This window comes from Xiphias gladius, chromosome 6 (genome assembly GCF_016859285.1).
Source record: "Xiphias gladius isolate SHS-SW01 ecotype Sanya breed wild chromosome 6, ASM1685928v1, whole genome shotgun sequence".
NCBI lineage: Eukaryota > Metazoa > Chordata > Actinopteri > Istiophoriformes > Xiphiidae > Xiphias > Xiphias gladius.
Window position 1 is genome coordinate 30193416 of NC_053405.1, and position 24576 is coordinate 30217991.

General features: G+C 39.3%; 1 protein-coding gene across 14 annotated transcripts in view; it reads right to left on the reverse strand.

The window, feature by feature from the left end:
* The window catches only part of ptprfa (protein tyrosine phosphatase receptor type Fa), a 221680-nt gene extending 201959 nt beyond the window's left edge, over positions 1-19721 (reverse strand). For 12 of the 14 annotated variants that reach the window (XM_040129782.1, XM_040129780.1, XM_040129779.1 and 9 more), the window contains exons 1-2: positions 19578-19721; positions 11547-11688 (exon numbers count right to left, since the gene is read on the reverse strand). In XM_040129782.1, the coding sequence (XP_039985716.1) occupies positions 11547-11688; positions 19578-19721 (286 nt within the window). Of the gene's footprint in view, positions 1-11546; positions 11689-17088; positions 18315-19577 lie in introns of those variants that run through there. The other 2 variants (XM_040129776.1, XM_040129777.1) reach the window with 2 other exon arrangements.
* Between the last annotated feature and the right edge of the window lie 4855 nt (positions 19722-24576).

Genomic DNA, 24576 nt, shown 5'->3' on the forward strand with positions numbered 1-24576 from the left:
CGTTAAGGCTAATGATGTCACAGGCCTATGTTGTTTGTAACAAAGAACATCAACATATATCAGCATCTGGGTGCTCTCAACATGTTAACAACTTCAATTCCTTAGATGCTTCTAATGTGCTGAAGTTTCCTGACACCTCTACCTGTTCCTGCTGCTGGTTTTCAAGTGCAACAAAAAGCTAAAACTGAAACTTCAACAATACCCCTGTCCTTTATAGGAACTAACTCTACTCTTATATATTTTTGACATGAGTGGATTTTCTGTTTCCCATAATGCAACTCAATATAGACTCTCCTTACTTGGTAAACAACCATGTCTGACTCTAACTCCAAAGCACATAGTTTGTATCGCAGGCTTTCTGTTAAAAGTTCGTAGCCTCCACACCCAAACTGACTGAGACTGAGATAAATGATGACATTATCAGGGTTATTTGTCAGACTTGACAAGGTTCTCCAGAACCACAGAAGACATTATACAACTCTATTCAGCCTGTGAATTTAAACAGACTCCTTGTGATGAATGAACTGATCTGTAAGTGTTAACTTAGTGGAAAATCAGTGTGTTGGAGCCCAGTTTTAAACTAAAGGTTTAGACATCTGAATCTTCAGATTACCAATCCATGCATGCAGTTCAGTTTGTACTGGGTATCTGCATAAGGGTAGTGTTCACACATTTTTTTTTAAGCGGTCGGTAATAATGAAGTGTGGGCTTCATGCAAAGGTCCATGCGGACCTTCAACAAGGGCAAAACAACATTTTTTGTCACTTTTAACTCCATTGCTATGCAGACACAGAAAGCATAATTTGCAAGAAGGAGCAAAATGGATGTACAATCACAATGACTGGTGTTTGCCTCATGTTACGTCTATATTTAGGAATCCATCTCTGCCTAAATAAGAAAGTATCCTGGATTTCCAAGATTAGGGTTCCTATGATATGGGTTTTTGAAGACTTTAATCATAGTCAACATATTAAATCATACCATTTTCATGATAAAATAAAATCAGAAAAAATGTTTTCTTGACAGAGTGAATTAGACCATGAGAAAGTCTTCTTAAAGTAAAAAAAATCCAATAGATCTAATTATGAATAAAAACCTCAAATTATGTGCAATCAAATCAAAATGCTGCATTATCTAATATTCAGACCAAGGGCTTCCTATATGCCAGCTGACTGTCTAGTGCAAATCAATTTCACAAAAAAATGACTCAATATCGATAATATCCATTATATAAGATGTGGACAACCAGCAGCAAACTGATAAATCTAGATATCCAAAGTTAATTGAGATATCCAAAGTTTTCTGTTGGGAAACCAATTTTTTAGTTAACAGCAGTACACACCTCAAGACAATGTGCATTTTCAGGCACCGATTATGCCAGACACTGGCCAGTCATTGGCCTAATGTTCATATTTGGCTACTGGCCACAGAACTATAAAAATGTGTACAGTTTTTCAATTCCTCCTTTACTGAGCAGTTTCTACACCAACAGTATTCACCATAATAAGGCCATTCAAGATACTATGATTATTGCTAGTGACATTGAAAACCAATGGAAATGGGTAACACTGGAAAGCAAAGTGTATGGCTTTGGTTGTGCCTTGCATTCAACAGCTACGAAGTTTGGGAGATTCTGTTACATTTGTCCATCCTGAATAATCGACCCTCAACCAAACAACTGCACTGGGAGCTGTTGGCCAGTGTGCTACTGCTGGCTGAGACTGTCCTCTCTAGACAGGGTTGAGCTGGGAAACTGGTCAAGAATGAGTTTTGAACCTTGACTTTTAAGTCATCCTGACGACAAAAGTGTAGATGTCAATAATATTACTTGATATCACATAATACAAAATGACAGTCTTTCAAATTCAAATTAAAAGGTGCTTTATTGGCATGAAAGTTTCAAAAGCAATGCTGCCAAAGCATCAAAATACAATTTAACCAAGTACACAATAACAGATAATATAATATAATAATAATAGACTTTCCCTGACCTTAATAACCATGATGGCAAAGGCTGTCAGTACATTCAAATATACTAAATACAGTTGATTTTTGGGTGTGCTACTGATGGACACTATTCTACGACAATGCGATGCACAATGGGGATGGAGGAGGTGCTCACAGTATGAAAAAAATTTAAACAAATTGTGGGTGGTACCAAACCACATCAACTGGCAGTGGCATTCGAATGGAGTTTAACCGATTTCCGACATTCCGCATAATGTACTGTTTAGTTTAATCGTAAAATGGTTAAACTTGCAACATCAAATTTTTGGCTACTTGGTGACAGTGGAAACAAGTTATGAACACAACACTGACATATTCACATTGCTTTCAGAGTTGATATGGGAAATGTGTCAGCAAACTGTTGCATTCATTCATCTAGCAGACGAAGAGCAACATTACCATTAATTTTGAGTTGACCTAATGAATGTAAGTCCAATATTCCCTCTGTTTTTAGAACTGACTTGGTCTCTACCAACCCCTTAGGGAAATATCTGGCTCATTAGCTGCTAAATGCTCCACTATGTTCAGCAACTGTGTCTGTCTGCTGTTTGTTGTGGTACAGGTAGCATACAATGGGTTTTGTCAGAGCTTTTCACTGAAAACAGCTGCCCGTTGCTGATAAAAACAATGCCATGACAGTGGTGAGACCGAATCAAAACAGTAAGCTGCTGCCGTAAAACCAATTCAACAAAATTTTCCCCTGCTTGAGTCATGGTGCAACAATCCCCGCAGGTCAAAGGCTCAGTTTCATAAACTTGCTGGATGTGTGGCAGCGGTGCAGCTATCATTCATCTTTCATAATGTGTCATATATCACTGCTAGTCCAGCTCAGTTCTCTCAGACTGCTCTGTTCCTCTAATTCTCTGTCTCTCTCTGCTCTGAACATCAGTGCGCTCTGTGGACTTTCGAAGCTTTTTGGAGCTTAAATGGCCAAAGGGATGGATGACTTCCATCCAGGAGATGGAGAGAGCTTGTGCAGGAAAGGGACTATAAAGAAACTAATTAGCTGTATCAAGTCCCTGGGCTGCAGGGTGGACTCATGGATGGTGAAGTCATACTGGGCTCAGTCCCCCATGATGTAATATTTGCCAGACTAACCTTAAGCAAAATACTTAACCTCCAGCTACTCCAAAAGTACAAGAAAACTTGGCTCACCCTGCATTCCACACAGGGAACAAATTCCCACCTCTCCCCTTGTGTAAGTAATAACATGCTGTAAAAAAGTCACAAGCAAAGATATGATAAAAATGATTTTCAATCTGAACCATGATACAAACCTATTAGACACTACCAGGGACAAATGGCAGAGAGCTTAAGTAAATGAAGGGCTGATAAAAGATATGCCCTACTTCCTGTGTTTCTCCTGGATGTAACAATAATGTCAAGTGTTTGCTACATATTAGCTGTGATAACTTAATAAGCTGATACTATCAATGTTTGCTGCTGTGATTCTGCTATGATTTGGGAACTCCGTCCTTGTAAATTTTCAGGGAGAATACAATAATGTTCACTTAAAAAAACATCTTTAACTTCATTGCAATGAAATCAAAACAAACAAAATGCGTCAGTTGATAAATTAATTTAGCATTTTTATATATGAATTTCAAAGTAGCAGGAGGCATCTAACAAAGCTTTAACTGAAACTAATACCAAGAATATGGACCTTCTCATTTGTGTATTAACGCACACTCGTTCACACTGGATCATGCAAGTCACATCAGAGGTCAGGAAATCCTTGATGTACAGTTACACTATATGCATATGATGCTTCATTCCTGCCTAATTGACCAATTTAAAATTGGTTAGTTATTTAAATGTCCTCCTGTGTTTAAATCAGTTGTTCCCAACATGAGGTTTGTGACCTCCCCAAGGGCTGTCAAGATAAATCTGGGGTAGTAAAGATGGAGAAAAACATATCTCTGCCACACTAACTTGCATTTACATTTTTGATTTGAAATATTTCATAAGGTGAGCCCCTGGTTTTACGTATCTGTCATTTTCAGTTCACATACTGTAGAAGCTGTGGTAGCGGTTGCTACAAGCAGCAATGTTTATCACATCAATTGATAATATGCACTGATTTAAGAGGTTATATTTCTGTGAGTCAACTTCTAACAACCTGTACAACTGCACTGTTCTCATTAGTGCTTGTTACTATTTTAAGTGATGATGTTCTCACTCTGTCTGCCAATGATTACAATACAAGACTTACAATATTTAAAACACTGAATAAATCAGAGACTTGGGCAGAGTAGCGGTCTTTGTGTTTCAACTTTAAGCACTTGGTTAATATTAATGAAAGACTGTGGCGTGGTTACCAGCGTGGCTGGTATTGTTTTAACCTTGTGAGTATGTGCGTCATCATAGCAAAATGTGGTCCTGGAAACACCTACTGTAGCGGAAACTACCACAGAGACAGTTTTGAGTGTCTTTCTGTCACCATGATGGTGTCACAACTGTACATGATACAGTCACATAACTTTACAGGTGTGTAGTTGAGATCAAAATGACGGCCGAGTTCAAAAATGGGTGCAGTCTGAGAAAACGGTTCCAGAAGTACGGGTGTTTGGAAAGAGGGAACGGGCCATTGCCCCCCTCATTTTAAGCTTCCTGCCCCACTGTCTTCCTTGTAAAGTCTGTAAACACAGAGATCTGTGACAGCTTGTCTAACTTGCTAAGTCATCCACCTGTTACCATGAAAATCTTGTTCACTCTCCTCTGAAGTCCAGATTTTGTCAGAAAGCATGCACTCTATTAAAGATGTTAAAGAGCAGTCATTTCTCTGGGGTATGGCTTTATTTCACTGAACTGCAGCCCAGAGACACTCAGCTCTGAGAGCCCTAAAGGACCCTCCCAATGCAGCTGCTAATTCCTTCTATGCATCAAAGGTACAGTAGTCTCTTATGGAAGCCTGATCTTACAGCTTTGACTCTGCATACAGATGCAGAATAAGTCAATGCCAGACCCACAGAAAGTGAGCCACTTGAATGTACACAGTAATTTGCGATCACCTGTACTTCGGGTAACTGTTTTCTAATGCTGCAGGTGCTAAACAAGTCTGAAATATCTTATATGTGACCATTTATAGTCAGTGTTATCCACATGCACATACATATGTATTCTGACAGAACACATAGAGAGGAATAGCACAATTGCATCTACGCTACCCACCTTCACTTTCAAAGTGCCCTTAGGCAGGGAGTCTCAGAGGTAAATATACAAAAAAGAAAATGAAAAGAAATTCAAGTCCCCTCACAGAGATGGGTTATTGCTGACACAGAGTGAGCAGCAGAAGACAGGAAAATAGTGGGAAAGAAATCTAGCACTTTAAAAAGCACTGATGTTAATTCGGTTCCTCTGCTACCAGCAGTACCACTCTGGGCCATAACAAGTGCAGGAGGCCTGTTTGGAGTGATGTGCCTTTGCTTCTCTTGAGTTTCACAATCACCCAAAAGAGAAAAGAATATATGATGTTTTCTGCAGAAAAGGCATACAACTCCCACGCGTGCAAAGTACCTCTCATCTCAGTCTGCATTGTACTGGCTGCAGCTCCTGCTGTCTTCACCATCTCCCTCCCTTCATCCCCCTAAGCTCTCTCTGTCAGTTCTCTTCATGACTAATGCTGCACTCTCATTACCCAGAGTCCTGCTGTCAACACTGCCGCATCTTCATCTTCTTCCTCTCTTCCTCTCTCTCATTTCTGCTCACTCTCTGTTATTGCTCTTGCTGTTTCGTATTTCAATTCTCTGACACACACACACACACACACACACACACACACACACACACACACACACACACACACACACACACACACACACACACACACACACACACAGAAGCTCAGAGTGGAGCATCACAGAAGAGTTCTTTTTGAAAAAGGCAAATAGACTGTGTGAAAATAGTGAGATAAAAATGGTGACTAGAATGGAAGTAGGTCTCATTATGAAATATAATGAAAACGAGCTTCAGGTTTACTGGAGCATAGAAACACATATGCTTGCAAAAAATTGAGAGGGATACACAGTCTTGTGGAGCACTTTGTACGATTTACACAGATTCATGTAACCAGCACATCTCATGCAGGCTACGCCCTCTACAAGTTTTGAAATTTGACTGCTGACAGAAATGCTTTTTTATGAAGCAACTGTACTGTGTCTAATGTCATCGTTGTAGTCTATTAGCAGAAACAGTCTGTTATTCTGAGGAAATACACCTGTTTGATGTCTCACTGAGAGTCAGATGAGAAGACTCAGTACAGAGATAGCCATTAGTAGAGGCTTTAACCTACAGACGGGTGACAAATTAAAGGAAAAATCTGAAAAATTAGTGGAGAAACACAATGAAAATGCTCCTATCCATAGGGCACGAGGGGTCACTGAGTGGTTTGATAAGCATGACAATGATGTGACTTATATGCTATGGCCTTCACAGTCACCAGATCTCAACCCAGATGAACACCTATTAGATATTTTGGCCTGACGTGTTAGACAGAGCTCGCCACCACCACCATCAAAACACCAAATGAGGGAACATCTTTTGGGTTCAATGGTGTTCATCCCTTCAGTAGAGTTGAAAAATTTAGAGAATCAATGCCAAGGTGCATTGAAGCTGTTCTGGTGGCATGTGGTGTCCCAACACCTTACTAAGGTGTTGGGACATTGATGCACATTTACACATGTTAACTGATGATGAGTGATGCAGATATTTTTATTATGGGGCATCTGATAGCCTATGTATTTGACTGTTTTCTAAAAAGCAATATGAGAAATCTCAGATTTCAGCTTTCCCCAAATGCCTGTCAGAGTTAGATTACCGATGAATCCTGTCACAGAAGCCCAAGTACGATAGATAGCAGTTCATTAAGGTACTTGCTTAAGTGTAACCACTATATTGGTCTGCATGGACTTGCAATGTTTCATTTTAACAATGATGAAGAGAGTTTGTGAAAAAAGCTGGATTGGCTGGATAGCAGTCAGGCAGTGAGCTACATGTCTGACATTGTAGAAATGTCTCCTTGACTATAACACTACCATTAGGCATTTTTTCCCCTTTTACCATTACATTGGTGCATGAAAACTAACTGATAAATGTCCATGAAATTTGAAGTGATTTTTTTCCATGAAAAGTAATGTTTATTATGGTCCCTAATTTGTAGATTGATGTAAAATTTGCTAAAATTACTCCTAAGGATGAACCCCTCTGCATATTACATGAGCTTTCTTGTAATACCACCATCAAGCCATAATGTCATAGTATAGTGTATTTAGTATAATATGAGAAGTAAATTTTCGCTCAGTTTGCCCAGCGCATTCATGCTCTCAAGGGGATGGACCGCTTTAATTTTGGGCCTTTATTGAGAAAAAACCTTCCTGTTTTATAAGTATATTTGATTAGATTAAAGTAAGAAATAAGATGCTTTCTGATTTGCTCCTCTTTTACTTTCCCAGGGCACTAACACATAAGTACAACAAGAACTGTGTTGTCACCACTTTGCGAGCAATGTGGCTTCTCAGTGAGAGCAGACTAAAACTTATTTGAACACAATCATGGTCCCCTGGCTCTTTATTAACTGCATAATGCTCATAAATTTAATATTGGGGCTTATATCTTGTCAATAATTTTTTATTTATTTCAAATAATAGTGGGAGCTACGTCTTAATATTTGAGCGATACAGAAATACAGTTTTTCCCCACCTGTAAGGTGCATAAATTAACAAGAGGTGTAGTCGAAAGTTTACTGCACAGTGGAATAGAGGATTACATTGTCTTCACGGTGTGCCACAACCAGTGGTTTAACATCGCTGCGGGAGCCTATGCAATATGTGCAAGATATGGACCTATTATAAGAAACAAAGGAATTGAACGGGTATGAGTCAAATGACCTACTAGGCTATTTTAATTTACGTATAAGCTACATTTATTTCTTAGATATTACTCTGTTAATAGCGATTATCAGTCTGGCCCATCACTCTCTTAACAAGACCCTGAGTGGTTTTAGAGAGAAAAGGCCTGTTTGTTTGGTGCAACAGGCTCTGAAGCCCTGGGCTGTTTACTGCTGACAGTATCTACATGGCAGAATAAGTATAATGGGTTCCTGAGTGATTTGGAAAAGGCATCCAGAGAGAAGGCCGTTTTTTTGTTTGTGATTGTTTGTCTATCAATTAGAGTGTCGATTAAATAAATGTGTCTTGGCTCCATCTTACCATTGGCAAAGAACAGAGTTGTCTAGAGACACACCTACAGGAGGATCCCAGGCAAAATCACTTTCAACACATTCCTGCTCGATAACACAATCACACAGAGATACTGGGCTCTTTTTGGGACTCTCGCAGCCAGACCACATACTGACATTCTGTTCCAACAAATAAGGAGCTTAGTTCAAAGCTATTTCTGGAGTTTAGTCTGTAGCAGAAATGACTTTGGTAGATATACAATGTCAGGTAAAACATAAAATTAACTGTTTTGAATGAAATCATAACAAAAAGAACAAAAAATGTCATTATACATCAACTATTTATATGAATTAATACTAGATTGAAATGCAAAATTCGTACTTGGTGACAAATTATTGTAAGGAACTTTGATGTTTCGAATCATTTGCTGAGAAGTGCAAATCTTATTTTGCCTGTCGAATCACTCTGTAGTGGGTTAGGATTTTACAACTGAACTGTGACTAAGATGCAAAGTTTTATCTAACGGTATCAAACTAAGTACTACCAAAGTAGGACCGGGCTGTCTAAATCTCACTCGGTCTGCTACTTCATCCCTGGATTGACCTGCTTCATCTCCTTTTCCCATAGCGTCAGGCCGAACTCCACCACCCCCTCCTCCATCCACATTAGTTATTGGTGACTCTATTATAAGAGAAGGGAGGAGAAATTCTACAGTGACCCAATGTTTTCCTGGTACCAAGTTTTGAATATTGTGTAGAGAATCAAGATGGCTTGGGCTTGGGCGCTCACATTTTAATACTCTGTTTACTCTGTTTTTCCTAACAGCGGCAAGTGCCCTCACCCACACGCCTCACCCACTGTCTACCTGTAAAAACTGAGCCCATACATTGTCTGTCCAAGCAGTCTAGAACCAACCATAGTTAGGTTTTATTGTTAGGTGGTCGTTGTAAAGGAGGAAGTTAAGTGATGTAGTATATAGAGTGACACAGTCCAAATTAGGAGAAGGGGGTTGGGGTGGACGGATGGGTCAAAAAAACACATTGCTTTGACTTTGGAGACCACTATTTGTTTTTTAAAATATGACTATTCCACGGCCTTCCTTAACTGCATGTTTAATATTGTAACCATGACAACAAAAGTCCAGTACAGAATTGAACACATCACTCTCCCTAGCATCCCAGAGCACTTTTGGTGTAGCAATTCTTGTTGTCACCGTAATAACTCATCCAAAGATGCTTCAAAATGCTGTAGCCTGTCCACAAAGACAAAGCGCAGGGAACACATTACTGAAGTGTAGGCATCTCTCGAGGGGCTGCCAGTAGAATTTATAATTCAATAATAAAAAAAAATTTTGGTCAGTACCTATCTGGTACCTACATAATACCTACATAATGAAGCCCCTGAGTACATTTCAGGATTGTTGTATCTGTATACTCCTTTAAAGTCTCTCAGATTGGCTAACCTGTGTCTACTGTATGTTCCAAGAGCTCATCTTAAGAAGAAGGAATACCAAGCATTTACTGTCTTTGCCCCTAAACTTTGGAATAATTTACCTCTTAGTATTTGACTATCCAGTTCACAATTTAAAAACCTTTTCAAAATTCAGTTATATTCCCCCGGTTTTTTAAACTGATGTTTGCTGTTTTTTAAAAATTGATTTTGTTTTTAGGTTGTTTTTATTTCTGTTTTGTATACTCTATTGTATCTTCTATTAAGTAAATATAACCTTGTGTTACTATCATGTTTGGTTGATGCTTTTAATGTGAAGCACTATATAAGTTTTGTTTTGAAAAGTTCTGTATAAACAGCAGATCATATCCTTTTGTTAAAGGTCATGTGCAACAGTTTTGGAAGGCACTGACAAATGATATTCTTCTGACAGGGACGCCGGATCAGAAAACAGTAATAATTCGTGATGTGTTAGAGTTGCATCAAAGGAGGCAACTTTGCAACAGGAGGTCATAATTTGTTCGCCAATCTCCAACCAAAATGTTGGTTTCTTTAAACAATGGCCACTATCATTCCCAAGACTTAAGCAAGTAGTTTTTCTTGTAACCATGGGGATGGGGGGATTTGGTGATTTGCGGCTGACAGGTGTGCAAGATCAGAAAATCATAATATGGTACATCGTTACAGTTAATGTGAAACAATGTATATTGTCATTTGGTTTTGAGGACTTGTGTTAGGAGGACACACAGGAAGAAATGGCAGACTTATTGAGACATACTATAATATCTATATAATAAACATAATATAATATTATAATATCTATATTTCTATCATTATTCTGTCACTGTGATTAGACTACATATCTGAAGCAAACTAACTGAATTGTAGAAGATAGCACTGAAAGCTGCCATGGAAAAAGCTACATCCACAGCCTTTCATTCCTCTAATCTGTGCACTTTGAATGTCTGGAGCAGAACTGGCAATGCAAGTGAAGCAATGGCTGCCTCATGAGCAGCTTAAGGTAACATCAGCGCTTTCAAAGCTGCCATTTGCTTCCACTTCAGACCTACTGCGACTTCACTGCCTCAGCTGAGAACAGCAGAGGCCACATGCAGTCCATAATTATAAGGCAGTGCTGCTGATGGCCTTTTTACTCATGCTAGATAATGTTATTTAACTAGGCTTGATGCTAGTAGGGCAGTAGGTCAAGAGTTGGTTGTCTTCTCACTGCCTTCAAAAAGGAGGGAGATTGGTTTAGAAATTTCGTTCTTGGTTTACAGTGTTCCTACAAACCCCACCACAGTTGGCTCCAAAGAAAAACTCAGGGACTAGACGAAATACTAAATTAAACCAAAATAACTGCTTGTGTTTCCACTCTATCTGAACAACCATGAAGATTAGACAGATTAGAAATGACAATTTAGAATAACCATTTTAACAGCATTTCAGATGCAATTTTCACACAGGAGTCATCATGGTATTCTTTGAATTTAGTTGTACCCCGTGCACCCTATAGTTTCTGGACCAGCTGAAACCACTACCCCAAGAGCATGGAAACTGGTGTGAAATGGTTCCAGGGGTTCTTAGGCCCCTAGAAAAGTTCCTGTGGTAGGATCAGGCCAGAGCTTCACTAGAACCCACCAGCAGTAGTTTTCAAATCATGTATCTTTGAAATACTGTGACTCAGTGCAACACTGATCCACTCTAACTGGATTGAGTTGACTTAAATGGTTAAAGCTGAACACAAACAGGCATGTGGAGATGAGTCCAGAAGAGTGTTTAATGTGTTGTCTGTACACATAAGGGGACAAGCTCTAATGTAAGGGCAACATGGGTAGGAGTAAAACAGCTAGTACACGTGGCATCTGCGGACAATTGGTGAGACAAGGAGGAAGACAGGCAGTCGGGTCTTACCCTCTAAGACAGTGAGTTTGGCACTGGTGTTGATCTCTCCCACACTGTTGGTGGCTGTGCATTCATAGATGGCTTCGTCACGGTGGGTCCTCAAAGGCTGGATACGCAGCACTGAGCCTGAGCCGTCATCAAACTCAATTACCTGGCCAGACAACAACAGAGCAGGATTAAAGTAATGATTTGTGACACGTCCATTCAAATTCATGCCTGTTGCACTCCTCTCCACTGCAGACCCATATAACAAAATTATTTAACCCATGATATGTTTCACGGAAAATCTCCAGACAAATATCCTAAAAGCCTTTAATTCATAGCTAGACCCAAACTATTTCTTGTTTTAACCCTTGAACACCCAGCCCCTTATGAGTGTGGTCAACCAAATTGAAAACAAACTGACTATTTTTGATATTTAGACCCTTGTGATGAATTTGGACCTACATTATATTTCTTGTCTGTGTGTTAAGTACATAGCAGGAGTTAAGACATGGTTAGCCTACATTAGCACAAAGACTGGAAATGGGTAAACAACTAGCTTTACTCAAAGTTGAAAAAAAAAAAACCTCAATACAATCTCTCCATGAGTAATTCATTGGCCACTCTGAAAAAGTCAAACATGTTCTCGGGCTTTACTATCCATATTCATAAGATGAGTGGGCATCTACCAAAGCACTTTCAATTAGACTGTATTAACTTGTTCTTTATAAAATGTACCACTCTTATCTAGACATATCGAGTGAACCACATGTTATATTCCAAGGCCATACATTTTTAGGCATTTGTGTTATTAATAATAAAAAAGCAAACCAAAAAATGTTAAGCAGTGAACTTTAGAGGTGTTAATAGGTGATACGTGTTGAATTTTGAACTATGAACAGAACCATGTTAGCTGTTTCAACTTGCTTCCAGTCCTTGTGTATTGTAAGGTGTTTAGAAAATTTATGGATTTTGTTTTTCACGGCAAAACTCAAAGAAAATCTCAAGATAACAAAAACTCCCAACTGCCTTACTGACTGAGTGACAAGTGAAAAAATATACAATTTTAAAGCTTTTACTACTATACAGTACATGGTGTGCACAGTAAGATCATATGACATTATTAATTTATTATCAGTATACACGGCACCCTTCTATCACTATATCATTTACCATGCATTGTTCTGAATCATCAAATCTGGTATGAGTTGTGAGAATGACAATGTAAAATACACAATTGTCACTAGAGATTTGTGAAATGTTGCTGCTATATTAATTCGTAACTGCAGAATTTATAGAGAAGGATAATTCAAGTTTATTAGGATCTGAGTCACACTTTTGTCCATCATTCCTGTCAACTTGTAGTCAGCAAAGTGGTTGCTGATATCAACTGTTGTGCCGATTGATGATTATCAACTAGCAACCATTAACAAGATAATTCTTGTGGTAGTAGGGCACAATGAACGACTTAAAATCTTAATATTAATTAAGTAATAATACATTATTGTAATTTCCTAAATATTTGATTTACATTCAGAACTAGAATACAATATAAAACCAGTGGTAGAATACTGTATGTAAGTTCATTTACTTTTTACATTTTACTAGTACTGTACTTGCGAGTCTTTTCTGTTTATGCCACTTTCTGCATCTGCTCCACTACAATTCAGAGGGAAATACTATGATTTTTACTTAATTGACAACTACTTAGCTTATTTTTAATAACTTTGAGGTTTGGATTATTGGTTGGTCAAAAACAAACATTGTGAAGGTTTCACTTCGGGCTCAGGGTAATTGCAAAGGATATTTCTTACAATTTTCAGAATTTTCACAAGCCAAACAATTGCAATGATTATCCATGAAAATAATCAGCAGATTAAATTCAGAATGGAAATAATCATTCATTGCAGTCCTATGAAAAATGGATCAAATCAGCTTCAGCTTAACCAACTACAATAGTAAAAGCTCCACATTAATCTATGAGAAATAATAATATAATGATATTAAACATAATAATATAACACTCACAGAAGCCAACTCTCTCCATTGGGTACCTTTAGTTTTGATCCTTTAAGTACATTGTCCTGATTATACAATTTCAATGCATGATGTTTGCTTGTAACACTGTTGTCACACAATTCGATTTCTTCACAGTTTATCCACATTATCTAAACCACTTTATTTGGAGGTCAAACTCAACATACCTGAAATTCCAGTAATAGTCCCTTATTGCAGAGGAAAACTGTGAGTGTGCACATCTACAGTATGTAGGTACTTAGTTTACTCGGAGGATACTGTCTTTATTGGATACCATATATCTAAAACTCTCAATAATGGAGCTAGGGAAAACACAATAGGCGCCTCATCCGAGTGTCGACAGTTTTATCTTTTTTTTCCTTGTCTTGTTTGTCTGTTTTGGTCTGGTTTGCTTGCCCATCTAGGAGCGGAAGATAGAAAAATATAAAGAATTGGACATAAAGATGAAAATGAAAATAGAATTAAGAAATTAATTTTTTTTTTTTTTAAACTATCTTAAGTTCTTAAGTACAGTACCTATTGAAACTGAAAGATGGTCTATAAACTGAGATGGATGTTTATAACAGACAACCTGTCTAATCATCTGACTGCTCATGTTTCTTCCTTTCTTGATTTCATTGCATTCCCAGAGCTCAGCAGTTTCAGTGAGTACAACGTATGGATTGGTATGGTGACCAAAACAATGAAAATGACTCAAGTTGAAATAAACTGGAATTTAGAGGACCTGACATGGTGAAAGTAGACAGATCGAGTTCTTAATGGTTATGATCACGATGCTTGGAGTGACCCGTGTCCTGACCCTCAGAGCAGCTGAAGGAAGATGTATACAGTTGTAAGCTTGGGTGGATAACAGGTATGTGAGAGGCTATAGGGATGTTGGGGGCATAAAGACTCAGAGGTCATGGCACTGGGCCTTGTACTTCTGCCCCACTGCAGTGTGTGTGACCCAAGAAGTCGACTGGCAGGATTCACATTCTTGCTCTAATGAAGGAGGTACAGAGCTGCACTCCTGCCTTGGTAGGAGGTCTATCCACCCCACACAGGGAAGCCATCAGTTTGAGTAACACTTAGCCCAGAGGAGAAACATTCCTATTACTCAGAATGCCATGAGCTGATTATATAGCCATTGTAAAGAACTTGGAAATTGAAAAAAGGTGTTTCATATGAACAAGGTTTTAACTTCTGAGATATATTCAATGAGATATAAATACTTAGTATAGGATGAAAGTTGAAAAACAGGAGAAGGACAACAAAAACGTTTAAGGACACCATGTAAATGGTGCTGAAGATATTAGGTGAATAGTCACCTCTGTTTTGATGGCTGAACATATAGAGCAGTGGCCCGACAATGATTGCTCTGAGGGTCCAGCGCATGGGTACCTAACATTTCAGGCCTGCAATTAGGCTAAGAGTCTAAGACCAAAATTAGGACCCTGTTTTTACTTGATATTAAAATTTTATCTAATTAAAGAAACTTAATTTAGGTTTAAATTCACACAGTACACATTGCAGTTAGAATGCAATTAAATCAACCAGCCTCTAACTGGAGGTGTTCAAGTGACCACTGCAGGAAGAGTCATGTGACCAACAAGGGTAGTCAAGCTAGTACTGATGTTAGCAAGCTTCTCCACTGGCTTCGATTACCTTCTTAGAGTAAAACTAATGTTAGCTAGATTAGCAAAGGTTGTCTCTGGCTGTCCGATGCATGTTGTAGCAGTCCCACACATGCCGACATCATTTCTCTTGACCTGGAAAGTGCAATGTTTGTTAAGTCCACCAGCTGCACCTGATTTACATATTGGGGTTAATCAAAGAATTGAGATAATGAGAAAGCTTATTAATACCAGGTGTAAATGCAGACACCCACGATCTGATGCCATTATCCAGATAACACATCCAGATACAAACCACATGTTTATTCCAGGTGGAGAGGGGTTCTAAGATTTATCCTTACTCTGTAGACTGGTCTAATATAAATATATATGAAAAGATATCCACTCAACAGTCTGCATATCTAAATCCTAAAATTTTAATTAATCCACAAACATTTCACTTTGTCAGCAAAATATATTTAACATTCCTTCGACACTGAATTAGATTAATTCATGTGAGATATGAGGAACACTGCAGTGATGTAAAGACAAGACAATGGAAATTGGACCCAATTAATAAATATATCTTTGAAATTTTTAAGGTAGCTGAGAGAATGTGGACATTCAACAGTGGTCAAGACTGAGATCAGTAAATGTGACACTTCTGGGTATATCAAGATTGTTTTCTGTGTCCCAAGAAGATCATGGGTTTGTGTTTTTGGATGGACACAGAGGCTTTCCAGTGTTTGGTTTGAGTCACCCATGTCTTCGACCACCGATTGGCCCTGAGTAAGGATTCTCTTTCTATTGTATTACTCAATCAAAAACCTAATTCTACTGAATAAAATTGAATAACAAGGTAGTAAAAAGAGAGGTGGAGAGCTGGACTGCTACTTGCTTGAACATGGCATATTACAAAGTATGCCAAGTTCAAAGTCATGTTCTTTGGAGTTCAAACTTGGCCAGAACGAATGTAAGTGTATGAAGTATACTTAATTCATAATCGGGACAGCAGCATCACCAGCTATGCTGGGCTCAATTGAATACATTTCAACACAACTGTCTACACCTGATGTCTGACAAAATAATGTCAACTACATTGACTAACCTATTGAATGTTTATACTGTTACAGTGCCTCAGGTAAATGGGCTGCTGAAATAAGACTGTTCTCACAGGAGACGACCATGAACATTGACCAACTGGTCATCTCAGTGGCTGGCCTGTTTACTCTTGAGATGACCAGTAGGTCCTCACATCTCTGGAAATGTATGTCAACTTATCAAATTTGAAGGTTAATACCTTACCTGAAAAGATCTCAAAATTTGAATTTAGAGTCAGAGTAACAGCTGTAACATATAAAAGCTGAGAGTCTGGTATTAATCCTGGTTGATGTGACTGCATGCTTCAATACTTGCCTGATATTTCAATTCCACAAGAACACAAGTACATACTGATGTAAATGCAAATTGAAATAGGCCCAGTATTTTTAGTACTTCTATCCTTTGATTTCATACAATAGGAAAGCGATGGCTGCAAAATGATCTTTTCTAAAAGGGAAACAACTATATGATCTGGGCTCACAAAATGGCAAAATTAAGCAACAATAAAAAATAAAAAGGATAAAATTGGTGTAATCTCAATAACAAATATACAACAAAAACAAATGAAAACAGTAAATGGATCCTACTAACATCTATTGTCTGTGCAGCAACAGTCTGATAACCTGTGCCTGCCTTTCTGCCATAATATGCTAATAAAAGTAAACAGAACCATACTGTAACACGGGGTGACATGCTGCTTCATTAGAGAAAACATAGCTAGTGTATTTCATTCTAAAGCATTTCTGATAACATTACTGGCAGGAAGAACCCAAACACAGGCATACAGACAGACACTGAAGTTGCAGTGAAGTTGCTTTAATCTGTTAAATATGGCTTACAGGCAGACAGGTTGACATGACAGATTGACAAGCAGGCAGGCAGACACAGTCAGGTAGAAGGGCAGGCAGGCAGGCAGATGTCGACCAAAGGTTACAAAACACAGGTCGCTAGCATATAGGAGAACACATGGAAACATAAGCAGACAAACCGACAAGCAGTTGGTGAAAATGACAGGGTTAAATAGTGACCAGGGTGATGAGGTAACTAGGAACAGGTGTGTGAGTGGGCAGGGAAGGCCAGCGAATTGCAAATGGCAAACAGGTGAGCAAGTGGAATTGAAGACAGGAAAAAGTCCGGGGGCTGGGCGGATAGAGAATGGCAGGTCTGGGGAGATGAAGGGATAAACATGTCTGTCTCAGGCAGACAGTCCATGGGTAGAGCAGAGGCTGGGGAGGAAACCTCAGGAGGAAGGCCCGGAGAGTCTTGCAGTGGTAAGGACAAGATCCCTCCGGAGGTTGAGCATAAGGCCTCAGGAACAGATCGGGAACAGGCTTGATATCGGCTGGAACCCCCATCTCAGGAACAAGGAAACTGATGTCTACGCGAACCATGCCACCTTCAGGAGTATCTGACCCCTAGATACTTCCCAGCAAAAGTAAGGTGAGTCCCAAAGAAAGGGGACTAATCAAGGTCTTCAGAGTCAGGAACAGACAGGATGCTAGCTGGCTGGGGGACAGGGGCAGACAGGACTTGTCGAGCGCAGGCTAGCAGGCTGGAGACTAGCTGACTGGAGCGCAGGCTGTAGAGTAGTTGGCTCACATGCAGACTGGAGGCAAGCAGGCCGATTGCTAGCCAACTGGGGCTTCATGCTGATGATTAGCCAACTGGGAGAGAGGCTGGTGGCTAACAGGCGCTGTGGTAACAGGCCACAAACACTGAGATTGCAAGAACTTTCACTGGCAATCTACAAATTATCTTCCAAACGTTTTGCCAGTGAAAGTTCTTGACATGACATGGCTGCAACTTCCCCTTAAAGCTGGAAGTACCTTGGCAGTACAGTTGAAGTGAATCAAGGCTGAGGATCAAATATGAGGTCAACTCAGTCTACTTTGGTAGGGTTGTACGGTCACAATTGCTGATAACAGCAAAGGCAGGGAGGACCTGAATGCAGACACAAAGACAGGCTGATGTAGTGAAGTTGCTTTAATTGATGAAATATGGCTTGCAGGCAGACAGGCATAGACAACAGGTTACACAACGCAGGACGCTATGATACAGGAGAAAAAAAGTGACCACAAACTGACAAGAGGGCTGGTGACAATGGCAAGTTTAAACAGTGACTGAGGTGATGAGGTAACTGGGAACAGGTGTGTGAATGCAAAGGGGCACACAGGAGATTGCAAATGAAAAACAGGTGAGCAAGTGGAATTGAAGACAGGGGTTCATAGAAACATGAACAGAAAGAAGACTTCCTGGAAAAAGAGTGTGCATCCAGAAGTCTAAAAACCTGAAGTAAGCTTTCAATAATAATTGGCAGTAAATTGTCTTTAAGAGGATTTATACAAATGTTTGTAGTCTAGCTTTCTAGTTTCTAGCTGTAAAATGGCTCTCTATTCAATATCACTTTCAACTCAATATGCTTACATTTTGAACTGTTGTTTAGACAAAACCTGACATCTGAGGATACCACCTTGGGCTTCGGGGACTAGTGATGGAAATGTTTTACTTTGTTCAGATATTTTGTAGACTAAACAATCAATTGTTTAATTCCAAAGTAAATCAAAGGATTAACTGATAATTAAAAAGATTTGCCAGTAACAGCCCTTTTCAGTCTCATTAATGTCAACTTTCCACATTCATCCATGAGCTTTTCCACCAGTACACAACCCCTTGAAACTAAAGATGCCTAAAATGCTTTTCAAACATTTCCAAGTGAAGAATAAAACTTTACTCATTTCACAAATGAGTCAATACATCAAATTTTAAGATATCAACAATAACTTTTGGAACCTTGTAAGAGTAGTCATGGTGCTTTTGAATAAACTTGCTCTTGCACGCACGCACACACACACGCACACACTCTCTAAATAAACCTGACAGCCTATGGGGTGCTGGCCTCTGGCTCAGCGACAGTGAGTTATCACAGTTCTGCTCTCTAACCTGCCAGTGCCACCATTTAACCTGCAGACACTGAACTCTGCACTCACTCTGTTGTTGAGCCTCAGGTAATCTCATTTGAATACTGAATCTACCTCAATTTGCATTAAGTGGTCTCAAGCAGGCATGGAATGGAGGAAAACTGCTGTGTAGGTTTTTTTTGCATGATGGTAATTGGTAAAAATTAACCCACCCTACAGCTCAGCCTCACTGCTGCACACACATCCACCTGAGAAGGTATGTTGAGACAATGTAATTGCAAGTCTAGAATGACTGCACAAATCCTATGCTGCTCTGTCTCTCTCTTAGACAAATACAAAGAGCTAAGGAACGTGCTGACACATTCTAACACATAAGACAGGGAGCTCTGAGGCCAGCTCTCGAGTTGTACCTCAAAGCGCTGAGAGCTGACTTTCTTCCCTTTCTTCATCCAGGTGATGCGAGGTTTGGGCTCACCCACTGCCTGGCATACGAATGACGCCACTCCACCCGATATCCCTGTCTGATCGTCGGGGGCCTTGATGAAGCTGGGCATGCCTAAGGGAGAGACATGGCGAGGGAAGGAAGAGAGAGAAGATAGGATAACCAGTATCAGATGAAGAGCCCTGTCAGAGAAACAGCTCCAGGCAAGTTACAGGGATTTTACATCTCTACATCTGCTTTAAGTCTTGCAATAACAATATGCTCTTTCAAAAGCTATATCGTGCATGTAGCCTAGTCAAATGTGATGCCTTACAAAAAAAACAAGCAACATTCTTCCCCTGTTAATAAGCACCACCTGTCAGTTTTATTAATAGCACCAGGGAGCAGACAGATGTGAATGGACAGATAGAAACCTTGAAAAATCTGCTTTGAATGCATGAATAAACATGTATCATAAACCAATACTGAGGCCCACTGTCACTGAAGGTGAGCACTGGGACCACAATACTGTATATCAGTAAAAAATAAAAGCCTGAAAGGCTTACTGTACAATCTGCATATTTACATCTCATATGTTAATGGTATGCTGTCATGGTTTTGATCACTAGTGGAGCTATGGAGCAATGTTTTGATCAGAAGGCAACCATTTTGGTCTATCTATTCTGCTCTCTTAGCAAACGCACAACAACGCATGCATATGCTCCCAAGCACGCAGGTGAAGCAATACATATTCCTGCCAATCCGTAGAGCTTGGAAGCTTCTTTCAATATCACATTATTTCAATGTTCAAGAGTTTGTGGCGGTAACAGGAGAATAAATGATTAATGCGCTAGTAAAATTGGAGATGGTATTGCATTGAATTTCAAAAAGGGTTGGGGACACATTAAAGAGACACATTAATAAAAGAAAAGGTCAAAATCAAAGCAGCAGGGGCTGAGATACCCTGATTTTTAAATATATGGGGTCAAACTTTGAAAAACACTGGATCTTACATTTCCCATAAAGCACCACAGTCCCATAAAGCACCTTGAATTACAGGTAAATGCCCATGTCTTTCAAATTCTTTGTTTTTAAATTTGAAGTCTCAAACCCCATCTAAGTTAACCCAAATGAAATCCTTAGTGTTCTCTTCTCAGACTTTGGAAAGCTCCCTTCAGAGTCACTACTGTACAACTGAGTAGTACTCCCCATGACCAGTAAACTCATCTTAATGTGTTAAATTGGAAGAGTGCCCTATTTTTTAAAAATTGGCTTTGCAAATGCTTTTATGAGGAAGGAAGTGAACATAGCATGTTTGCAAACCTCAAGGAAACCAACAACAACCAACACTGTGTTTTGGTGAGTGTAAAAATAAATTATTTGCATGTAAATTACAAATTTTAGTCCCTTTTTTTTTTATTTATTTATTTATAATTATTTATATTATAAAATATTATTAATTTTTATAATTCCTGTTGATTACAACATGGGTCTTAGTAGCTTTGGTCTTCATTTCTATCACTTCTGACAACGCTGTACTCGTCAAGTTATAGATCTGAGAACAAAGTGACATCCCGAAAAAAAAAATCACGCTGGTCCAGAAGCAAGAGTAGTCAGATAATCACAGGTTGTAAACAGAAGATAGAAATTTAAGTGTGGTTCTAACAACTCTGACTGCCAGAAACAGTATGTAATACCTTGATCTGCATCATTCACATGCACAGTAGACCGTATATCATCAAAGTGACATGTGCAAATGGACCGGATAAATAAGACTGGTGAACAGTGACCTGATAAAGCAGACTGACACCCAGCAGTCATGTCCTATTGATCTTCTCACTTTTGAGCACAGATTGTCTAAACAGTTGGCATTGAGTAGCACTAGCATCAGCTTACGCTTGTAGCCTTGTAACTGATTGGTTGAAGCTATGTTTCAAACCTCCAGAGGCTTCATAGCTGTTGTCATTCTCTAGTGGTGACAATTACGCATTTCTACTGCAACTTAAGTCCTAGTGCTTTTGTAGTATTTCAGGAAACTAGCTATACCCCAGAGAGAGAATTATAATATGTGTTTTTGTTTGGAGGCACACTTGGCTTCTTGAGTGCAGGGTCAGTGGCAGGGTTTGTGGGGAGGCAGGCTGAGACAGGTGGATGACAACTGGAAGTGTCGTTGCTCAAAGTATTGTCATCCAGCAGTCATCAATGCCTTACTGCTGACCTCAGATTGTCCTCTGTCAGCACTTCTTCTCCAATAAGAGTTTTTTTTTTTTTTCTTTTTCTTTTATGACTTTGAAAAGTCAGTCTGCTTACACGTTGCTGCCTCCCTGACTTCTACTTGTGTGGTTTGTGGTTCACGGCTCCTTTCCATACAGTATCTAGTACTAGAGACCATCTTGCCATGGGATCACACTAGCCGTGACTCCCGCTGACCCGTGAGTACTCAGTACTCATTATTACATTATTACTCAGTACTCATGGCTAATACCACAGCCATCTTCTCATTTTGATATCAAATACACACGTGTAAGTTTTTTGACTGTATATTGTACAGTTGTGACGCTATCATGGTGACAATCTGTCTAGACAGACAGAAATATCAACACCTGCCAAAGTACTCAAAACTACCTCTGTGGTAGTTACCGCCTAGGGAGGAGTGGAAATGAAAATCAGCTAGTGACTTTTGACTCTGACTAGCCCAACAACACCCATCTGGTGACACACCATCATGTACGGCCCGTATCACACTTTAAGGGAATCGTGTAGTGAAAGAGGTTAAATTACCAATGATGATTTGTAGAACAACAGATGACAAAGAAACACCTTCACATGTATATTTAGATAATTTTGTGATGGTATAATCTGATTATTTACACACCAAATTCTATGATTTTATTACTGTTGTTCGTAAAGAAAAACTCAGGTTTTTTTTTTTTATTACGGTCCACAACTACGACGACAAAGTAGCTACAGTCTCAAAAATGTTCGTATAACTGAGTCCAAAGTATCAACAAATACTGAACTGCTGCTCAGATTGAATTGTATTGAACCGTATTACTATTTTTCACTTTCCATTCTCTATAACTACAAGTTAGTAACTATATAACGAGTGTGAGATTAGAATTCAAACTGGATAATCCAGCAGTAAATAAGCACCAGACACTTTCCTTCTTTATTGGATCTTTCTGTAATAAAAATAGATCTGGGCTGATCATACACACTTTGAGTACTTTAATTGACGTATTAGAAAATTTAATGATACCAGAGCAGAAAATTCAGCCCTGAAAATATTATCTAGCTAAATGAACTCAGACTAGCTTCCTGTTGTCTTCTTCCAACTTCTGCTGTAAAACTTGTTTGTACTGGACTCACTGGAGCTGTGGTCCTGAATGCAATAAAACCTTTGCTGCTCTGCTCTTCTGCTCCATTGTCTGCAGAGTTACTGCTGCTACATCCACAACTATTTGAAGCATTTGGATTTTCCTGGATTTTAACTTCTCTTCTCCGAGCTTTTCAGCCACACCTTTACAAAATGTAAGTCAGTGACAGTCCACTGCTGGCTGCTTCAGTGTTCACACGATAGTAAAGATATGAACACATAAATGATGAGCAGGTCAGACCGAGCCGAACGTAGACGATTTAGCAAAGACAGTTAGCTGAGACAGACATGACGGCCATAGAGAAACATTGTAGGACATGCAACCTGCTTTGACTGTGCTTTGTGGCCATCAGAACAATCTATCTCTCTCCCTCTTGCTCTTTCTGCCTCTTTCTCTCTCTTTAGCCAAAGTTTTTTCTTTTCATGAGCCACTGGCCCAATTTGTGTAGAGGGCACAGGAGAAAGTCCTGGTCCTTCCAGTGGCCATGCCGCCACTGGTTCCTGCTACAGTAGGTGTCTCGAAGACCACAGTTTGCCATGATCACATGCACGCGCACACACACAAAAAGTGAAAACAATGCCAGCCACTCCGTCGCGACTAGTAAGTAGGTAATTTGATTCAGTCAGCTATACAGAACCACACATACTTTACATGTTGACTTTTGAACGACTTGTCTCTCCCTTTTGAACATTGCTGATGCGCCCTTGAGCAAGGCACTTACCTCACAGCTGCTTCCAACAGCTGTTCTGTGGGCAGCTCATCCGACTGTGGTTATGCTGGGCACTGTCCAGATGTGAATGTGTTTAACTGTGTCTGTGGGGCAGGATGTGTGTGAAAAAGAGGAATTTGTTCTCAACAAAACTACCCTGGTCAAAGATTAATTTAACACTAAATCCACACTTATGATCCCAGTCTAGTGATCATTACCTCTGCTGAAAGGCTCGAAATGTATGTCTAACTTTTTAATTTTCTTTGTTTAATTTACATTTTAATATTCATTATTTTTTTATGTAAAGCATAATGCATATGTTTTTTATGCTGTGTGTGTATATATAATGGCCTATGTCTTGCTCATCAGTAAAGGTGAGAGACCTCCTGCGGGACTGAAGTCAGTGTCAGCTTTATAAAAAGATACTTCTGAAATGTCAAACAATGCTCATATGCACCCCAACCAGATTTATGTAACTATCAGAACAATGAGGAAATACTTCTACACACTGTACCTGCCAATAAGTGTTCCCTACCGATAGCAAATGTATCTGCTGAATATTCCCTGTCAATGTATTTAATCTTTTCCCACAGTATCCGCACTGGGAAACTAAAGCATCAGTTTTCATGGAGCCATCTTAAAAGGATAATCATGACATCAAACCATCTGAAAGCTAATGTGTGGAAACATTTTGGATTTAACACTAGAGTTGGACAAATTGTGGAACATGACCCAGCTCAAAGAAAGGAAGAAATGTGGAGACCACACATTACTCTTAAAAGTAAAATTACTGTATTTATGGAAGCTAAATTAAGTATGCCGTCAGTTAATCAGTAAAGTGTATAGTATGTGGATGAGAGAAAATGTACAGGTCTAAGAACCAAAAATAAATTTTAACCAAA